This window comes from Dasypus novemcinctus, chromosome 1, assembly GCF_030445035.2.
Source record: "Dasypus novemcinctus isolate mDasNov1 chromosome 1, mDasNov1.1.hap2, whole genome shotgun sequence".
NCBI lineage: Eukaryota > Metazoa > Chordata > Mammalia > Cingulata > Dasypodidae > Dasypus > Dasypus novemcinctus.
This window is the reverse complement of record NC_080673.1, coordinates 167,558,169-167,577,154: the sequence shown is the minus strand read 5'-3', so window position 1 is coordinate 167,577,154 and position 18,986 is coordinate 167,558,169. Positions and strand designations below refer to the sequence as shown.

Sequence of the window (18,986 nt, the reverse complement as noted above, 5' to 3'; positions counted from 1 at the left end):
TATATTGACTAACTCAGATTCAATGGATTAAGGACCTGAATTATATCTGCGACATCCCTTTACCTTTGCCATATAATGTAATCTCTACTCATAGGCATGAAGTTCCATTATCTTCACAGTCCTGCCCTTTCAGGGGAGCAGGTGGCACAGGGTGTGTGTTCCAGGAGGCAGGACCCTTGAGGGCCTTCTCACAAAGCTACCTGCCATACTGTTTGAAATCCTCACCAGTTACACCACCAATTCCAGAAGCTTAGTGTTTTTTTATGGCTCTGGCTACATACTGGACTTTTTTAAAAGGGAGAGAATCTTGGCATTTTTCTCTTGTTTGCACCTTATATGAGAAAGGACTCATGAAAGAAATCGTGAAGATTTTGAAATGTTGCTTCCCATTCTAAGAATCCCTTTGGAGACATCTTCAGAAAAGCAGGTACTAATTTGTTCATCACCACTGGACATCGCAACCCCAGTGAATGAATTAGAAATATAACTATGAATACCATCCCTAAATTGCTTCTAAGGCATATTTTGGAGAATTTGGTCAAAACTTGCTGTGACTTTACATAGTAATAGTAGCCAAAATAATAGTAATATGTACTTGTAAAACTAGATAGTATCTTTGTGGACCTGATACAGAACGAACACATGTAGTGCCAAAAGAGACTGAAGTCATAGGTTGCAAAGCTGGCAACAGGCAGAGGTGGATGGGAATTTGACTCCCAAGAAATAATAGAGATCACAAGTACTCTTCAGTGGAGAGGTGCCCTACCAGGCTCATAGCCTGAACAGGGTATTGATTGGGATAGGGCTCAACCATCTGTGAACAGAGGCTTAAAAAATTACAGGTGCCATCCTAGACTGTGGTCTATATTGAACTGCTTCTCGGGATTACAAGGAATAGGAACAATTGGGCAACCAGGACTTGGCCAAGCTACCCACTGGCTCAGAAACTGGACTGAAATATCCCCATGGGATGGGAACCCCAGTCTACCATCTAGGGACCCAGGTGGTCTAGGTGGAGGGGACCAAATCAAATGTGAAAGGGTGAATGTGAAGAAGGAAACCAATCATACAAACTCATGCACAGACAAGAAACTCCTGTTTAAAATGTTACTGCAAACTAAGATTCTCAAACATCATGAAATAAGATCAATAAACTCAACAAGTGGGAGAACTTACTCCTGAGGTACAAAAAACAATAGAGCAAACTTCTGAAAAGGGCTTTAAAATATATATCCTTGAACTGCTAAAAAGATAAAGGAAAGGATAACATCCATAAGGCAGGAACAAGAGATTCTGGAACAAAAGCAGCTTATGTGAACGGAAACAAGTCAAGAACAGGTGACAAAAGAATTGATCAGAAATCCTGGAAACAAAAAATGTGGTCATTGGAGTTTTAAAAAGAAATATATTTCAATAGACAAGATAAATATTAGACTAGATACAGCTGAAAGAAAATCCATAAATTAGAAGATAATGATAAGGAATGGACTGACCCAGATGGCAGCCCAGAGAGATAAAGAGATGGGAACAATCACAGAGGAGTTAAGAGACCTGGAGAGTAAATTGAAAACTCTAACATACCCTGACATAAGTACCAGGAGAGGAGAATAAGGGGAATGGTAGAAAGGTAATATTTTAAAAAGTAATAGCTGAGGAATTTTCCTGAATTAAGAGAGAACAAGAGAGAAAAGTACACTGCACACAAAAGGCAGTGTAAGATAAATAAAAATAAATCTAAATTTAGACATCTTATAGTATATCAGTCAATTATAGCCACAATAATGCTGTGTGACAAACAACTACAAAATATTAATGGCAAACAATAGTAAGCATTCATTTCTCATGTATCTTCAGCTTGGCTGGGTCAATTCATGGAGGCTGGACTTGGCTTGGCTGGGGAGACTGCTCCACATATGTTCATACTGGAACCCAGGCAAAAGGGGCAGCACCTGCCTGGGAAGCAGCATTCAGCAGCTACCCACTCCAGGGAGGTTCTTATGGCAATGGCCAAAGTACAGAGGAGGGCATGCCTAATATGCAAGCATCTTGTCTACTGATATTCCATTGATCAGGGCAAGTCACATGGCTAAGCCTAAAGTCAGAGAGTGGGGAAGTATACTCCAACCACGAAGAAAGAATTTCAAAATTACATGGTAAAGGGAAGTGGCCCAATGGATAGGGCGTCTGCCTACCACAGGGGAGATCCAAGGTCCAAACCCAGGGCCTCCTGACCTGTGTGATGAGCTGGCCCACGCGCAGTGCTGATGCACGCAAGGAGTGCCATGCCACACAGGGATGTCCCCTGTGTAGGGGAACCCCACATAGAAGGAGTGCGCCCCATAGGGAGAGCAGCCCAGTGCAAAAAAAGTGCAGCGTGCCCAGGAATGGTGCCGCATACACAGAGAGCTGATACAGCAAGATAATGCAACAAAATGAGACACAGATTCCAGGTGCCACTGACATGAATCCAAGCAGACACAGAAGAACACACAGTGAATGGACACAGAGAGCAGACAACTGGGGGGGGGGGGGAGCAGGGAAAGGGAGAGAAAAAAATAATCTTAAAAAAAAAAATTACATGGCAAAGGGCCAGGATATAGGAGTGTAGGGCCGGAGACTGAGGCTGGTTATTCAATCTATCACATGAAGTAGACGAAGTGGATGAACATTAAGAATTAGAAGAACCTGAGCAGAGTCTCAGAGACAGATAAAGTAGATACAACCCCAGGTATTGGTTCTTTTGAGGGCTTAAGAGACCCACGGGTTCTATGGTCATGGCAGATGGGGTTCACTGCCATGTCAGTTGGCCCTTCTTTGGAGCTGGTGTTTCTGCGTGATGGAACTGGACTCAGATGGGATCTCTTTTCACAAGACTTTCATGCTACTTTACTGGAATTGTAGTTGGTGCTGGGGTTTAAGATATATCTAGGGGATTTGAATCTCTGGACTGACAATATGATAGCCACGTCCTGAACCTCAACAGACTTCAACGCCTACACTCTGATTTATTGGACTTACCCCACTCAGCTAACATGGAGTTGAAGAATGTCAATCACCACACCATGGAGCCTAGAGTGCCTACAACTGAAAGCAGGAGGATTGCATCCAGTATCCATGTGGAATCTAAGCCCCCTCTTGACATAGATGTGCAATGGACACAACCAATCCAATGTCCACAGAGAAAATGTGGCATTGGTGTGGGAAGGGTGGCCATGGTGGCTGCTGAATGCGGGGAATGGGAGGAAGAGATGAGATGTGGATGCGTTTTCGGGAATTGGAGTTGTCCTGGGCGGGGCTTCACGGACAATTACGGGACATTGTAGATCCCCCCAGGGCCCACTGGATGGAACGTGGGAGAGTGTGGGCTATGATGTGGACCATTGACCATGAGATGCAGCGATGCCCAGAGATGTACTTACCAGATGCAATGGAAGTGTCATGATGATGGGAGAGAGTGTTGCTGTGGGGGGAGTGGGGGGTGGGGGTGGTGGGGTTGAATGGGACTTCATATTTTTTGAATATAATATTTTTTTTAAAATGAATAAAAAAAAAATTAGAAGAAAAATTATAGAATAATCTGAAAGGTCAAATATTACCCCAGTGAAGTCTTCCAAACATAATGGCCTTTGCGTTGTTATTATTGACTCAAACCTATGTGACATAGTGATCCACTAGAGATGAGAGAGGCAGGCTAGACTCAGTGTCTGTTATGTAGAAATGGAATATCAACCCCAGGGTTTTGCAGCATTAGCAGTTCATTATCATAGGGCAAACAAACATACTGGGACACAGAGCACTCAACAGCAGTAGACAAGCTCTTGAAGGTTTATCAATTGCCTATGGAGAGCAAAGGGAAAATAACCCTGGGTTCAGTTACAATTGATTCCCACTTGGAAATCTCGTGTTATCTCCCAGATAATTCCACTTGTACACAGGTGTGCAAAAACACATAGTCCTTTAGAAAACCCAGCACTGTCAATTGAGGACCAGAAATAGAAACCATTACTTCTTATAGTTGTTGAAAAACTGCAGTCACAATGGTAGAACTGTTCAGAGTGGGCAGGAGAATAATTGGAGAACAGGAACAGTGGAAGGTGGTCCTCTTTTGGAAAGATCACTGTATCAGGAACCATAGACCTGAAACCTGATCTTGATCCTGCTGCAAACTTGTGATCACAGGGGACTATCACGAACTAGCCACAGTGAGCACTTAGCCTCTCTTAAGACTTAGTTCCTTTGTTTGGAAAAGTGTGAGTGGGGAATGTGATAAATTCTAAGGTTCCTTCCAACTGCCAGAATATGATTCCATATTCTTTGGCCCTCTAGAGAAGGGGAAAGATATTTCTAGCCACTATGCTAAGTGAAAAGAGGCATAAAGTCAAATGACCTTTTGCTACTCTCTATTTTTATCTTTTGTCTTTTGCCTCAGTACTTTGGGACTAAGGTTAAGAGAAAATGAGAAAAAGCAATCTCCCAATGTATGAAACCAAACATTTCTCAGCTAACAGTTATTTCTGTAAACACCGTAACTCTTGCACTGGCTTCATACACAGCCTCCCTGTCATCGCATTTTAAGAAGACTCGATCAACTGTCACCCATGCCCTTGGACAAGTTCACGAAATGCAATTAAAAATGGGTATTGTTTAAGATCTAAGCAGAAACCACAGTGTGTGAGAGGAAAAATATTTTTAAATGATTTTGATGATAATTTCAAAGCAATGTTGTAAGAACTAGATGTGATTTCCCACAAGCGTAATAGACCTGACATATTCCTAAAATATATGGCTAAGAGCAATAGAACAATAATAAAAATGAAAGTCAACAATGCTGAAACATATACGGATATACCAAAGTGAAGGCTTTGTGGAATGTGAGTACCTGAGTAAGGGAAATAAATGAATCTTCACCTTTTTAAAATTACTATTGTTCCCCTTCCTCACTGTCACCCAAGGTACACAATCTTCTTCTTCCACACTTTTTAATGAAACCCTTCTACCAGCACTGTCACAAATAATGACAGAGACTATTATGGAGAATGGCAAACTTGTCAAAATAGTACTATAATGAGAGCACTTTGATAGCGATAAATCGCTATCAGTATCTCCTGGATTCATTTTTTAAGGTGACATTACTTATAATGTGAAAATTCTCAAGGATCACTGATACAAAAGATAGTAGGCCTGATGCATTGAGTTTGTCCACAGTCCTTTACAATCTTTGAATAAGGCACAGGGGTTAATGAATTTCTATTTGAGGGCAAGGTAAACATTACCAGTCCACTAATACTTCCTGTCATTTTAGAATCTAATGAGAAGTGAGTACCTGATTACAGAGTGGACACCAACCATTATTATGGAAAGTGAACACTTTTCTAAAAGGAAAGGTTATTGGCTCCTTCTCTTTTTGCTGTGCTGTGGTTTGTTTTAGTTGAGTGCAGCAACATCAGCCATGTGTTTTTCTGGACAGTTGCTCTTTACAGCTTTTTCTGTCTTGAATTCTTTGATAGAAGAGATCAGAAATGCAGTCAGTATTTAAAAATCACCCTATTTCTCTAAAATTCAGCTATAAAGGATATAAATTGGTGCAACCTTCACAAGATCAATTAGAACTATCATTTTTTAATGCACTGAACTTTTAACCCAGCAGTTCCTCTGTTGAACCTTTACAAAAGTTCATTAAGATATATGTACAAAAATGGTCAATATGGAATTCACTCAGCAAATAACTTATTGGGCCAGGCACTTTTCTAAGCACTTCAACCACAACAGTGTACAAAAGAGACAAAGATCCCTGCTGTGGTAGAGCTTACATGCTAGTGCAAGGAAATAGACAATTAACATTAATTATAGTAAAATGTGTGTGCAATAAACAATAAAGTAATGAGTAAGGAAATTATATAGAGTGCTAGAAGGTCATATGTTTGTAAGAAATTAAAAGTAGAGCAGGATATGAGGAATCAGGAGTACAGGTTTAAGTTTAAAAGAGGGTGATGAGGGGTAGACCTTAGTGACAAGGTGATATTTGAGCAGACTTGAAGGAAGTGAGGGAATTCTCCGGGAATATAAGAAATACGTGAAACAATCAAAGTATTCACCCATGGGGAGCTGGTAAAATATGATATATCCACTCAGTGGAATAACCCACAAAGCCATCAAAAAGAATGAGGTAGATCTACCTACGTCCTAGGTCGGATGCCTGGGAGAGAAACTGAGGCAGAGATTTGGGTCCTGCAGCACTCTTAGGAATAAGCCTTGCAAGAAAGTGAAGAATTGGGAAATGGGATTGAGCCAAGGGAGAAGTTGAACTGTGATACAGTTGTAGCTGACGTCTCAGCCTGTTGTTCCACAGGGAGCTTGGGGCTCAGATGACTCTTCAGTGATGTCCCCCATTGATGCACAGGTCCGTGCTTTTGTATCACTCACTTCCCCATTTACCAGTCACGGTAGTTCAGTCGTAGGGAAGCCCCTCCCTTTGACCAAGGGCAGTTCCCAGGGAGGGCCTCAGCTGAGAGCTGTCAGCCAACAATGGTCCCAGCAGACTGGGGAAATAAGCGCAGTGATTCCGGCAGCACACCTGGCATCCGCCACCATCTGTATGTGCTGAGACCTCTGAAATGCATTCCCAGGTGGAAGGAAGCCAAGGTCAGATGCTTATAGGTAGACATATGCCTTTTTTATTGAGGGAAATCAAAAGAAACAAATTAGAGTTGTTGACTTTAGAAGGAAATTTGGAGGGTGGGAGGAAGGCAGTGCCACTTTAATTGCTTTAAAGGTTCCAAACACTACTCCTTTTGGAAGCCCCCTGCCTCCCAACAAATAGCATAAAATGTAACCACGTCCCTCCCTAAATATTATTTATATATCATGATGTATGAGTTGAATGTACTAAACTGTAGTTGACTTAATATTTACATTTCTAGTACATTTAAATAAATATTTAATTTCTCATTTGCGACCTTTTATGTCGGTGGAAGCTAATTTAGAGAGAAAAGAGCTGGTCCACCTTCTGTTGTCTGTTTATATACTCTTTGGACTTGCTCATATTATCAGTATTTTTAATTTAAAAAGCAGAAGATATATCAGGGAAGTCAGATTATGGATTTTTTTAAGTTTTATTATATATTGTCATTTTTCAAAAGAAAAAAAAGAAAGGGGAAATTTATATTAAAGTTAAAGCATCTAAACAGGTAACCCTTAATGTATTAACTGGTGACCTCCTAGGGTTCATTAGCATATGAAACCAGTAGAAAATACCTCATAGAGCTGCCCAGTCATCAAAGGCACTGCACAGAACTGCAGTTGTTCTCTAAATTACCCTTCTGTCAGAAAGAACCAACAAATTATTTCCATCTGGAAAGAGGTAGCACATCTCTCACAGGGTTTCTGAGTTTAGTAGAACTCACATGAAGAGGACTTGGTGAAATCACAGGGCCTGCCTTTATTTATTTATTTGTTTGTTTGTTTATTTATTTATTCAACTCCCTGCAGCCCCACTTGTCTGCTCTCTGTGTCCATTTGCTGTGTGTTCTTCTGTGTCCACTTGTATCCTTGTCAGCAGCACCGGGAACCTATGTCTCTTTTTTGTTATTGTTGTTGCATCATCTTGCTGTGTCAGTTCTCTGTGTGTGCGGTGCCGCTCCTGGGCGGCTCTCCTTATGGGGCGCACTCCTTGCGCATGGGGCTCCCCTACGCGGGGTACACCCCTGCGTGGCACGGCACTCGTTGCATGCATCAACACTGCATGTGGGCCAGCTCATCACATGGGTCAAGGAGGCCCTGGGTTTGAACCCTGGACCCCCCATGTGGTAAGCAGACGCTCTATCCATTGAGCCAAGTCCACTTCCCCACAGTGCCTTTAGAGAAGAAAAATTAAAGTGGAGGTCTAAGATAGCGCCACACAGTGTCTCAGCCTACGCAACACATGCAAGCCCAAGGTATTCTTTGGAGGGAGTCAGAGCAAAGTTTCACCATGGAGTAACGGTAATGTAAGTCAACCTAATTTTTGCGGTTTAGTTATGGTAATGTAAGTCAAACTAATTTTTGCCTAAACCAATGTTTTAAGTAGGAGGAAGGTCCTGGCCAAGGATGTTATTTCCACAGAGTTATAGAAATAGGACCGAAATGATGTTTAATCAACTATAAATGGTATATAAAACGTTCTAAGTGTAACATAGTGACTGAGGATGTGGGTTCTAGAGTCAAAGGACTGGATTCAAATCCTGCCTCTGTCATCTCTTGGCTCTGTGACCTTGGACGAGTGATTATGTCTTTTCATGTCTCAGGTTTCTGAATTGTGAAATGGTTATAATAATAACCTTTTCTCGTAAGGTTGTTGAGAAGAGTAAATGAGATAATTTATGCAAAAATATTTGGTAAAGTGCCTGGGACATAGTAAGTGCTCAATAAGTGTTGGCCATACCAGGGGTTTCACATGTTTCTTCTTGGGGTCCCCACAAAACCATGGGAGGTAGGGATTAAAATCCTCCCTTCACAGAAGATGCAGCAGAGACTCAGAGAGATTGGGAAACTCGTCCAAGATCACCCAACTAATAAAACGATGAAGCCTGAATTCTACCACAAGACTACTGACTCCTATGTTTAGAAGTTTCCACTAGAGCATAGGTGATAAATCAAGCACCAAACAATTGTTTAACCTTTGTTTTAAAGTATCACAGCATTTACACAACATCTTTATCTTACTTCTTTGTAGTCCTTGCCTTCTTTTTACTGTAAAAAGTCAATGGGTAAAGGATATCCCATCTTAGAACTATGAAATTTAGAAGCGTTTGTGTTCCTTAAAGGTACTTGGGGTTCATGATGGCATGTTAAGAAACTAAGCCATGAACTACATCATATGGTATTATTTATAGTTTTTGTTTTTCTCTGTCACTGCTCTGATCTTAACTGCCGTAGATGTTGTTGATGCTACCGGATCCGTGGCTCTGGGAATGAATCACTCCAAGTCTAAAGGCTTCAGCGACTCCATTGTATTAATTGCTCGTTGTGAACACTAGATGTCACACTAAGTAAAATGATAGAAGTTACTCTTCCAAGTAGGGTGTGGCATAGTATCTAAACCTTAGCTATGAAAATCCATAGCTTTGTATTTCTAATGGAATGCAATAAAGCTGTACTTTCACCAATAAAAGTAAAGTTCAGCAAGTTTTTCAGAAAAAAAGAATTGTTAATCAGAAAAGATAGTTGGAGGAGAAGCCAGGTGTCATGACTGTTAGACACATCCCATTCCTATACATATAAAAAATGGTATCGCTTTTCAGAAACAAAGCAATTTTTCTACAGACGTACATATGTGTGATAATTCATTTTCTGAGTTGGTAAGAAGTTGTTCTTCCCTGAGAAAAGAACAAGACATGGCCTTAACCTGCAAGGGGTGGAGGAGGTGGAAGAGGAGGTAGTGACAGTGAGGGTCATTAAACCATGAAATAGTCTTAAGGAAGGATGTAGGGTCATCTCTGAAAAGATGAGAGCTTCATCTTTCTTGTATGGCTTAAAAAAAAATGATGGACAGATGATGTCTCCTAACCTTCTCAAACTCATCATGTATTCCTTGAATTTAGCTTTCAGGATTTTAGATGAGAATCATGGGTTGAGATTTGGATACACATTATTTCCTTTTGGAAAAGATATGTATTATAAAAGATGGCAAGGAATTCAGACTCAATATGTGAATAAGTTAGATCATTATATCCTGTAATGTAAATGTATTGCTGCAACTGCAGTAAGTTTCCATTGAAATGTTTGGACTTCATTGGAAGCTGGAGAGAATGAATTCAAGTCTTAATTTTAGCAATTAAACTAGAAGTTGATTTTTTTCAAGTAAGTCAATAATGACTTTAAACTGTGTCTAATGATCTTCACATAAGTGTAGACATAGCTTTGGTTTATATATTGTAAATAGTATTTCTTAAGTTCCAGGGTTTCCTACGTGATATATAATGGGAAGTGATTTCCATTGGATATAATTTGTCCTCTGTTTGGTAGATGCCAGTGCCCTGAGTATGTTGAGACCACTCTGATAAATATGGATACAGTTGATCATACACTGTCATTTGAGTTTGGGATTCATTCATGTCTTTTTCTTATTCAGGCAGTGGGCAGTGGGTCATTGTAACAATGCCTTCTAAGAAAGTGGCGCTTTAGCTCCAAATCCTGCCGTGCCTTGGGACGTTTTCCTCATGTGTTAGTGCTGCTGCTGCCTTGTGCTTTAACAACTGAGTTTGTCCAGGACCCTAGAGATAGCTTTCATTTTCTCCCTGAGTGCTAAGGCGGTAGGTGTACGCTGTGATAATGGCAGCCTGTGCTATTCCTCCTTGGAGAACTCAGATAGCCATTTGGACCATCAGCAGGCTATTAATTCTTTCATTCGGATCTGAAAAACACTGTCGCTTGTCATTGGGACTTCTGAGGGGGGAAAAAATCTCTCCAAAATAAAATGTAGACAAGATGTTCTCTGTCAAGTCAAGGGTTTGTTTTTCTGGATCTGGATGGGAAGGGCAGCTCTGTATTCACCAAGTATTTGTTGAAGCCCCATTTTGCTAGGTTCTGAGGAATACAGGTATCATCCCTGTTCAGAGGGAGTAAAGCCGGTGCCCTCCCTCCCTCCTTACTACTTTTATAAATATGTTTGGACTGTTGCTGCTAATGACAGCTGAGCTGTCGACAACCGTTGGGAGAACTGTCTCGTTTTCTTGCTGACTTGCCTTTTAATTTTGGCACATCAGCTCCAAACCTTGAAATCTCCATACCTAAAGGAAACGAACTATTAAATGACTAACACCCTGAAAGGGCAAGTTGAGGATCAACTGATTTCAGTTCAACAAATATTAATTGAGCACCTGCAACATGCTAAGCCTGCAAAGGATCCAAAAATGAATGAGCTCCTTAAGGAGCCCTGAAAGAATAAAGATTATAATACAGGTACACTATTCAAAGATAGTGTCTTGGGTTTGTAATCCCAGGTTGATAACTAGGTGATATAAGAAGGAAAATGGAATAATAAAGCATCTGTGAGCACTTTATATATATTTATCACTTTTACTCCTCCCAACAACCCAATGAGGTATAGGTGCACATGAAGAAACTGAGTCACAGAGGGGTTAGGTAACTTTTCCTGGGTCATTCAGTTAGGCAGTGGTGACACTGAGCTCATATTTGAAAACCTATATCTGAGCAATCCCAAAGCCTATGCCGTTACCCACTGTGCTTTTCTTAGGATCAGGGTATGCATCTGCAATTTAAACAGCTTTGTAAGATTAGCCATAGGAATTGCAGTCCGTAGATTTTGACTGCATGAACTGTATTTTAACTTCCCAACAGGTCATGGACTGACAGCAGTCAAGGAAAAGGCAGGGGCCACCCTACGTATTCATAGTGCAAATTCTGGATCTTCTGAAGGGACACAACCCGACACCGAAAATGGAGTCCCTCCAAGTGAGTGATGTGTTTACTTGGGGGTTCTTGGGCTTGTGCTTTATTACGTTGTGTGTACAGTTCTGAAGGGTTTCAAGTGAAGATCAACAAAATGAACTCTGAATGGGTTGTTTTTTTTTCTCTTTAGCAACAGATGCAGCCTCAGACCAGAGCCCCACAGAAAGCCCCCCCACTTCTCCTTCCTCGGGGTCTCGGGGTATGCTGTCAGCCATCACCAATGTGGTTCAAAACACAGTGAGTCGTTCGCTGCTTCCTGTTTTCCTTTGTGTTTCCAGTGACTTCTTTTGATATTTCTGTTTATCAGTGACCTAGATACATCAGAGAAAAAATGGCCTTGCTCATAACTTTGGATTATGTTTTCTTTTATGCTTTCAACTACGGAGCGGGCATAACCTTGGAACAAAAGTAGTAAGGGCAAAATGAAATATGTTTTAGGTTAAAAAGAAAGGAGCTGTTTAGAAGGAGCATTTTCCAGTCTGATTTAACAGTATCCTTTGCAACTACTGCCAAGGACAGCCTCTGGTTGGGGGCAGAGAGACACTTTCTCAGAGCTGAGACAGCTGTTTTACTTAGTTGGTCTGTGTCTCTTAACCTTCTGTTTGAAAAATTATTACACCATTTCAATTAAAAATTCCATCAAGGAGTCAGGAACTACACCCCAGAGATGTTTCTGAAGTGCTTCCAAGCAACTGAGATCAGTTTTGCCCCCTCCCTCCATCCTGACTTCTCACTTCCCACCGTCCCCTTTCTTCCCTTAGCCCTAGGTAGGTCCCCCCAGATTCTTGCCTCTTAAAGGAAGCTTGTTAAGCCACAAAACACTGATGAATAAGGAGAAAAGAGGAGGCAGTTAAAGTGAGGTGAGGCAACTGGCTTTCTGGGTCAAAAGGAAAAGACTTATTTTCTCTTACGTAGAACCACCTACTAGCTTTTCAGGAACTATGACTCATGTCCCTTATATTCACTCCTTCATTTTTATAAAGCTGATTACCCTCACTGCGTACCAGGAGCTCTTCTGGGCATGTGCTGGTAAACGAGAGAACACAATATCCTAGAAAGTGGAGACAACTCAACAGGCAAATAACAGTGCTATTTGGGAGGAACCGGAGGCTGTGGACAAAGGGTCAAGGCATGCCAGAAATACAGAAATGATTCTGCCCCTCTCCTTGTTACTGGAGGACCTCTAGGCTGGATGGGGAAGGAGAAGCAGCAAAAATGTCATTGGAGTCAAATGGAAGTACAGCTCAAGTACTCCCATGGGGAAGTTTGTAGGGTTAGGGATGGAAGGGACTTCCTTGAAAATCTGTGGTATAAGAAAGAAATTCAGGGAAGCAGACTTGGCCCAGTGGATAGGGCGTCTGTCTACCATATGGGAGGTTCGCGGTTCAAACCCCGGGCCTCCTTGACCCGTGTGGAGCTAGCCCACACGCAGTGCTGATGCGCGCAAGGAGTGCCATGCCACACAGGGGTGTCCCCTGAGTAGGGGAGCCCCACACGCAGGGGAGCCCCACGCACAAGGAGTGCGCCCCATAAGGAGAGCTGCCCAGTGCGAAAGAAAGTGCAGCCTGCCCAGGAGTGGCACCGCAGACACAGAGAGCTGACGCAGCAAGATGACGCAACAAAAAGAAACACAGATTCCCATGCCGCTGACAACAGCATAAGTGGATAAAAGAAGAACATGCAGCAAATGGACACAGAGAACAGACAACTGGGGCTGGGGGGAAGGGGAGAGAAATTAAAAAAAAAAAAAAAAATTCATGGCCTCTCTCAGCTACAATCCAGGGTACTCTGAGTTTGTCTTTAGCATCCTCACATTCCTTTTTGTGTTCGCTCCAACCTTCTGGTACCTTTTTTTTCCCCAAGCTCTAAATATCTCCCTCCAGGTGTGCCCTTTTTCAAAGTCTGTGTGCTGCCTTCTTGCATTTTATTCTCAGCTGAAGTAATCCTAGGAGCTGAGGAGGAAATAAATCAAATTATGCTAAAGTGTGAATTACTGATATCCCACAATCCTCCCAGAGTATGTGCATTTTAAAATCTTTCTTTAGCTTGAATATTGATTGACTCCAAATTCTGAAAACAGCCTGCATATCCAAAATGATAATCACTAATAAAGTATATTAATTCAGTAAAATTGAATTTTGCTATTTAAATGATAATTTTGAAGATTGGAAAATACATATAAAGTATATAAACTCATACAAGGTGGGAAACATCACAGATAGATATAGATATTTAAATAACAATTATGCAGGAGAATTTGCAGGAAAATGTAAGCAGTTCCGTTAAGAAGAACATCTTACATAAGTAAATCTTGGTTGTCTTAATATTCTTTTAAAGAAAAACAATGACTGACAAAGGAATTTTCTGGAAGATAACTGTATAAGAGAACTGGAAGTACATGGAAATCAACCTGTCTTATTTCATGAATTTACTAATTTACAGGCAGTTCTTGCTGTTTCTGAAAATATGCAAGAGCCACTTGAAATAGCCTGAGGGTCATATACTCCAGGGCCCTAGATTAAAGAAATCCTGAAATTGGCAAGAGTATTTGACATTTTAATAGACTGCTCCAAATAAATCTGTTAACTTTGGTTAAAAATTTTTCAGTAATTGGGTCACCGATTATTAATTTTATGTCTTAGACAAGGATCTGTTTATTCACATAAAGCCAGTGAAATTAATCTCTACTGTGCTTTGTTTTTTTTCCTAAACATCATTTTAAAATAACCTTGTTTGTCCTACAAATTGTATGACATATGCTCTTCTAAGGAAAATAAAATAGGATTAAATTATGACAAATCTCACAATGAGAAAAAATTTTTGACTCTATATTGATTTTAATACTGGAAAATCATGCCAATTACCTAGGACTTGATGACTACTGCAAAATGTAAAATCTAATCTCATGCAATTCTCTCATCTGCAGGGTAAAAGCGTCTTAACTGGTGGTCTGGATGCTTTGGAATTCATTGGCAAGAAAACCATGAATGTCCTTGCAGAAAGTGACCCAGGCTTTAAACGGACCAAGACGCTCATGGAGAGAACCGTGTCCTTGTCTCAGGTTGGATTATATACTTTTACAATTTTTTCTCTCAGTCATATTTCAATTAAAATTTTTATATCTTTTTTGAATAGGTATTATAAAGTACGTGACTCAAATTCAAATAACATATAAGGGCAGAGTGAAAATTGAATTTCGATTACCCCCCTTTTCTCAGCCACTTAGTTCTTTCTGAGAGAGAGCCACTGTTACCTGCTTTTAATGGATACTACTAGAGAGAGAAAGAAAGGGAGAGAAATAGAGAAAAAGAGAGAGCGTGCTATTCATAGACATAGAGAGATATATACACATATGCACGTTTATACATATATACTTTTCATCCCAGTGTTAGCATACTAATCACACTCATTTACACCTTGCTTTTTTCACTTAATGTCTTTCACTTTCATTTATGCCATTGTATGTATTCCAGCTCTACTGTACTAGCTGCATGACCTTGAGCAAGTCACTTAATCCTTCTGTGCCTCAGTTTACTCATCTATACACTGGGGATAACAGCAGTACCTAACAAAGGGAATTAAATGAGTACTCATAATAAGTACTCAGAAATGTTGGCTATTGGTACTGTCATTATTACATATCAGTGTAATAGGTGGAAATGCTACCTGATGGGAATTTTAATTTATATTTCTTTTAATATGGGTAAGGATGGGCATTCCCTCTCACACTTCTAGTTATAAAGTTTTCCAGTCCCCCTGGACTTCTCAGGATTGTACTTTAATATTCTTTCAATTATTATGTGGGTCACTACAATAAAGCAATGCCTGTGACCACTTGAACATATTCATATGCCATAGAGGCATACCTTAGGTGCACCCCTACCCGTACATCCCCCCATGACCGACACCCCACACCTGAACTCTACCCCTGCCACAGTTGTGACTCTTATGGGATCAAAAAACCTCCCCAAAAAACAAAATTTAAAAAACATAATAAATAATATTATTATAAAAATAATAATAAAATAAAATAATAAGTAACAAAATAAAAATAACAAAATTTTTAAAAATTTCAGTGTGTCCTTCATCACCATAAGATCTGTTATCCTTTTTTAAAATATTTATTTTATTTTTTTCTCCCTACCTTGCTGTTTGCACTCGCTATCTTCTCTCCATGTCTCTTCATTGTGTGTTCTCTGTGTCTGCTTGTCTTCTTTTTTCTTTTGTTTGTCTTTTAGGAGGCAGCAGGAACAAAACCTGGGACCTCCTATATGGGAGGGAGGCACCTAATTGCTTGAGCCACCTCCGCTCCCTGCTTATTGTGTCTTTCATTGTGTTTCCTTGTTATGTCATCTTGTGGCATCATCTTCTTGTGTCAGCTCACTGTCTTGCTCCTCTTCTCTAGGAGGCACCAGACTCATCTTCTTTAGGAGGCGCCAGGAACCGAACCTGGGACCTCCCGTGTGATAGGCAGGCACCCAACTGCTTGAGCCACATCTCCTTCCCAAGATCTGTTATCTTTAATGTACAGTGACAGTTTCTTCTGTATGTTCCCCTAGTGTCTTATTTTTTCACTTTGTCTTCAAAGAAACTTTAAGTTACAGAAAAGTCACATAGAAAATATTGCAGATTCCCATATACCCAAACCCCTCCCCCTCTCTCCTCTCCCCTTTTAATAACATTTTACATGTGTATGGTACATTTGTTACAACTGATGTACAAATATTGAAGCATAGCTACTAACCATGGTCAGTGGTTTACATTATGGTTTACATTTTGCCCATATACTTTTATAGGTTTTGACAAATTTGAAAATGGCCTGTATCTGTCATTGCAAGATCATGCAGAGCAATTCCAATGTCCTAAAAATGCCTTATATTCCATCTATTCTATTCTTCCTTCCCCCTCCCCTCACAAACTGTTGTAACCACTAAGTTTCAATTTTTGAAGAATGAAGTTCATAGTTACATGCAGTAGTTTTGAGGACTTGACATATTGGGTATGTTTTCTTTTAATAGGCACTGCCTTTGTTCTCAAAAGATTCTTGCCCTCTAATTGAGAACATAGCAGGTCTCCCCAGGATAGGAGTTTAATATTTTCTTGTTTATTGTGTGGGTCTCCACCCACTGAAATAATACTTGATGACAAGATGAACACTTACATGTTCCTTAGTGGGATGCCCCATGTGCACCCTATCTCACATATCCCCCCCGCCCCCGACGCCTGACACCAGTGACCCTCCCCTACCATATTTGCCAAAAGAACATTTGTACCATTGAAGATTTAACCTGCAAATCCCCAGAGTTCACCTGCTCCTTCTTCCATCCCTCCCCCAAGTTCCATGGATAGCCCAACACATGCACCCACCCTGCTCCCCTTCACATTCCTGCACCATGAAACCCAGTCACATCGCTGCACCACTATCACCCCCATCCACTGCCCATCCACCCCCTTCCACCTTATCACAGATCTTGCCCATATTGAGCATCAGCTCACCACCCTCTACTCCTGTTCTGTCTCCTGATAACCCATCTTCCAGACCCTAACTCTAAGTCTGCTCATTTTGCTTAAGTCATATCAGTGAGGTTATGTAATAGTTGCCCTTCAGTGACTGGCTTACATTACTCAACATAAGGTCTTCAAGATTCATCCATGTTGTCTCATGTGTTACTATTGCATTATTTGTTACAGCTGAGTAATATTCCATTGTATGTATATACCACAATTTGTTTATCCATTCATCTGTTGTTGGACAATTGGGTTGCTTCCAACTTTTGGCAATAATGAATAATGCTGCTATGAACATTGGTGTGCATATCTCTGTTCATGTCCCTGTTTTCAGTTCTTCTGGGTATATACCCAGAAGAGGGATGGCTGAATCATGTGGCAGTTCTATAGTTAGTTTCCTGAGGGACTGCCAAACTGTCCTCCACAATGGCTGCACCATTCTACATTCCCACCAGCAGTGGATAAGTGTTCCCTTTCCTCCACATCCTCTCCAATACTTGTAGTCCTCTGTTTTTTTAATAGTCGGCAGTCTAACAGGTATAAGATGATATCTCATTATAGTTTTGATTTGCCTTTCCCTTATAGCTAATAATGTTGAGCATCTTTTCATGTGCTTTTTAGCCATTGTATTTCTTCTTTGCCCATATTTTAATGGGTTGTTTGTCTTTTTATTTTTGACATGTAAGATTTCTTTATATACGCTGGATATTAGACCCTTAAAAGATAGATAATTATTAAATATTTTCTTCCATTGAATAGACTGCCTTTTCACTTTTTTGCAAACTCCTTTGAAGCACAAAAGTTTTTAATTTTGAGGAGGTCCCATTTATCTATTTTATCTTTCACTGCTCACACTTTGGGTGTAAAGTCTATAAAAGCATTTCCTTCTACAAGATCTCATAGGTGCTTTCTACATTATCTTCTAGGAGCTTTATGGTCTTGGCTCTTATATTTAGGCCTTTGATCCATCTTGAGTTAATTTTTGTATAGGGCATGAGATGGTGATCCTCTCTCATTCTTTTGAATGTGGCTATCCAGTTTTCCAAGCACCATTTGTTAAGAGGCCATTCTGTTCCAATTGAGTGGGCGTGGTGGCTTTATGGAACAGTTGACCGTATATATGAGAATCTGTATCTGAACTCTCAGTTCTGTTCCATTGAGCAGTATGTCTATCCTTGTGCCAATACCATACAGTTTTGACCACTGTAGCTTTGTAGTATTCTTTAAAGTCAGGTAGTGTGATTCCCCCGATTTTGTTTTTCTTTTTCAATATATTTTTGGCTATGCAGGGCCCCTTACCCTTCCAAATAAATTTTGTAATTAGCTTTACCAATTCAGTAAAAAATGCTATTGTAATTTTTATTGGGATTGCATTAAATCTGTAAATCAATTTGTGTAGGACAGACATCTTAATGAGTTTAGTTTTCCAATTCATGATTATGGAATATTCTTCCATTTATTTAGGTCTTCTTTGATTTCCGTCCCCAATGTTGTATAGGTTTCTGTGTACAAGTCCTTTACATCTTTAGTTAAGTTTATTCCTAGATATTGGAATCTTTTAGTTGCTATTGTAAATGGATTTTTTTTCTTAATTTCCTCCTCAGATTGTTCATTGTTTGTGTACAGAAATGCTGCTGATTTTTGTGTTGACCTTATATCCTGCCACTTTAACTGAACTTGTTTATCAGCTCTTGAAGCTTTGTTGTAGATTTCTCAGGGCTTTCTATGTATAGGAATGTGTCATCTGCAAATAGTGAAATTTTTACTTCCTGTCCAATTTGGATGCCTTTTATATCTTTTTCTTGCCTAGGTGTTCAAGCAAGTATTTTTAACACAATGTTAGCTAAGAGTGGTAACAATGGGATTCTTGTCTTAATCCAGATCTTAGAGAAAAAGTCTTTAGCATTTCACCATTGAATGTGATGTTAGCTGTGGGTTTTTCATATAAACCCCTTATCGTGTTGAGGAAGTTTCCTTCTATTCCCATCTTTTAAAGTGTTTTTATCCAGAAAGAATGCTGTTTTTATCAA

The 18,986-nt window shown here is 40.2% G+C and overlaps 1 protein-coding gene across 2 annotated transcripts in view; it reads left to right on the top strand.

Annotated features, from left to right (window-relative positions):
• Positions 1 to 18,986, top strand: part of FAM114A1 (family with sequence similarity 114 member A1) — an 89,999-nt gene that overhangs the window by 33,783 nt on the left and 37,230 nt on the right. For both annotated transcript variants that reach the window (XM_004459380.4, XM_071216958.1), the window contains 3 exons: positions 11,338 to 11,451; positions 11,579 to 11,685; positions 14,375 to 14,509. In XM_004459380.4, the coding sequence (XP_004459437.1) occupies positions 11,338 to 11,451; positions 11,579 to 11,685; positions 14,375 to 14,509 (356 nt within the window). The remainder of the gene's footprint in view (positions 1 to 11,337; positions 11,452 to 11,578; positions 11,686 to 14,374; positions 14,510 to 18,986) is intronic.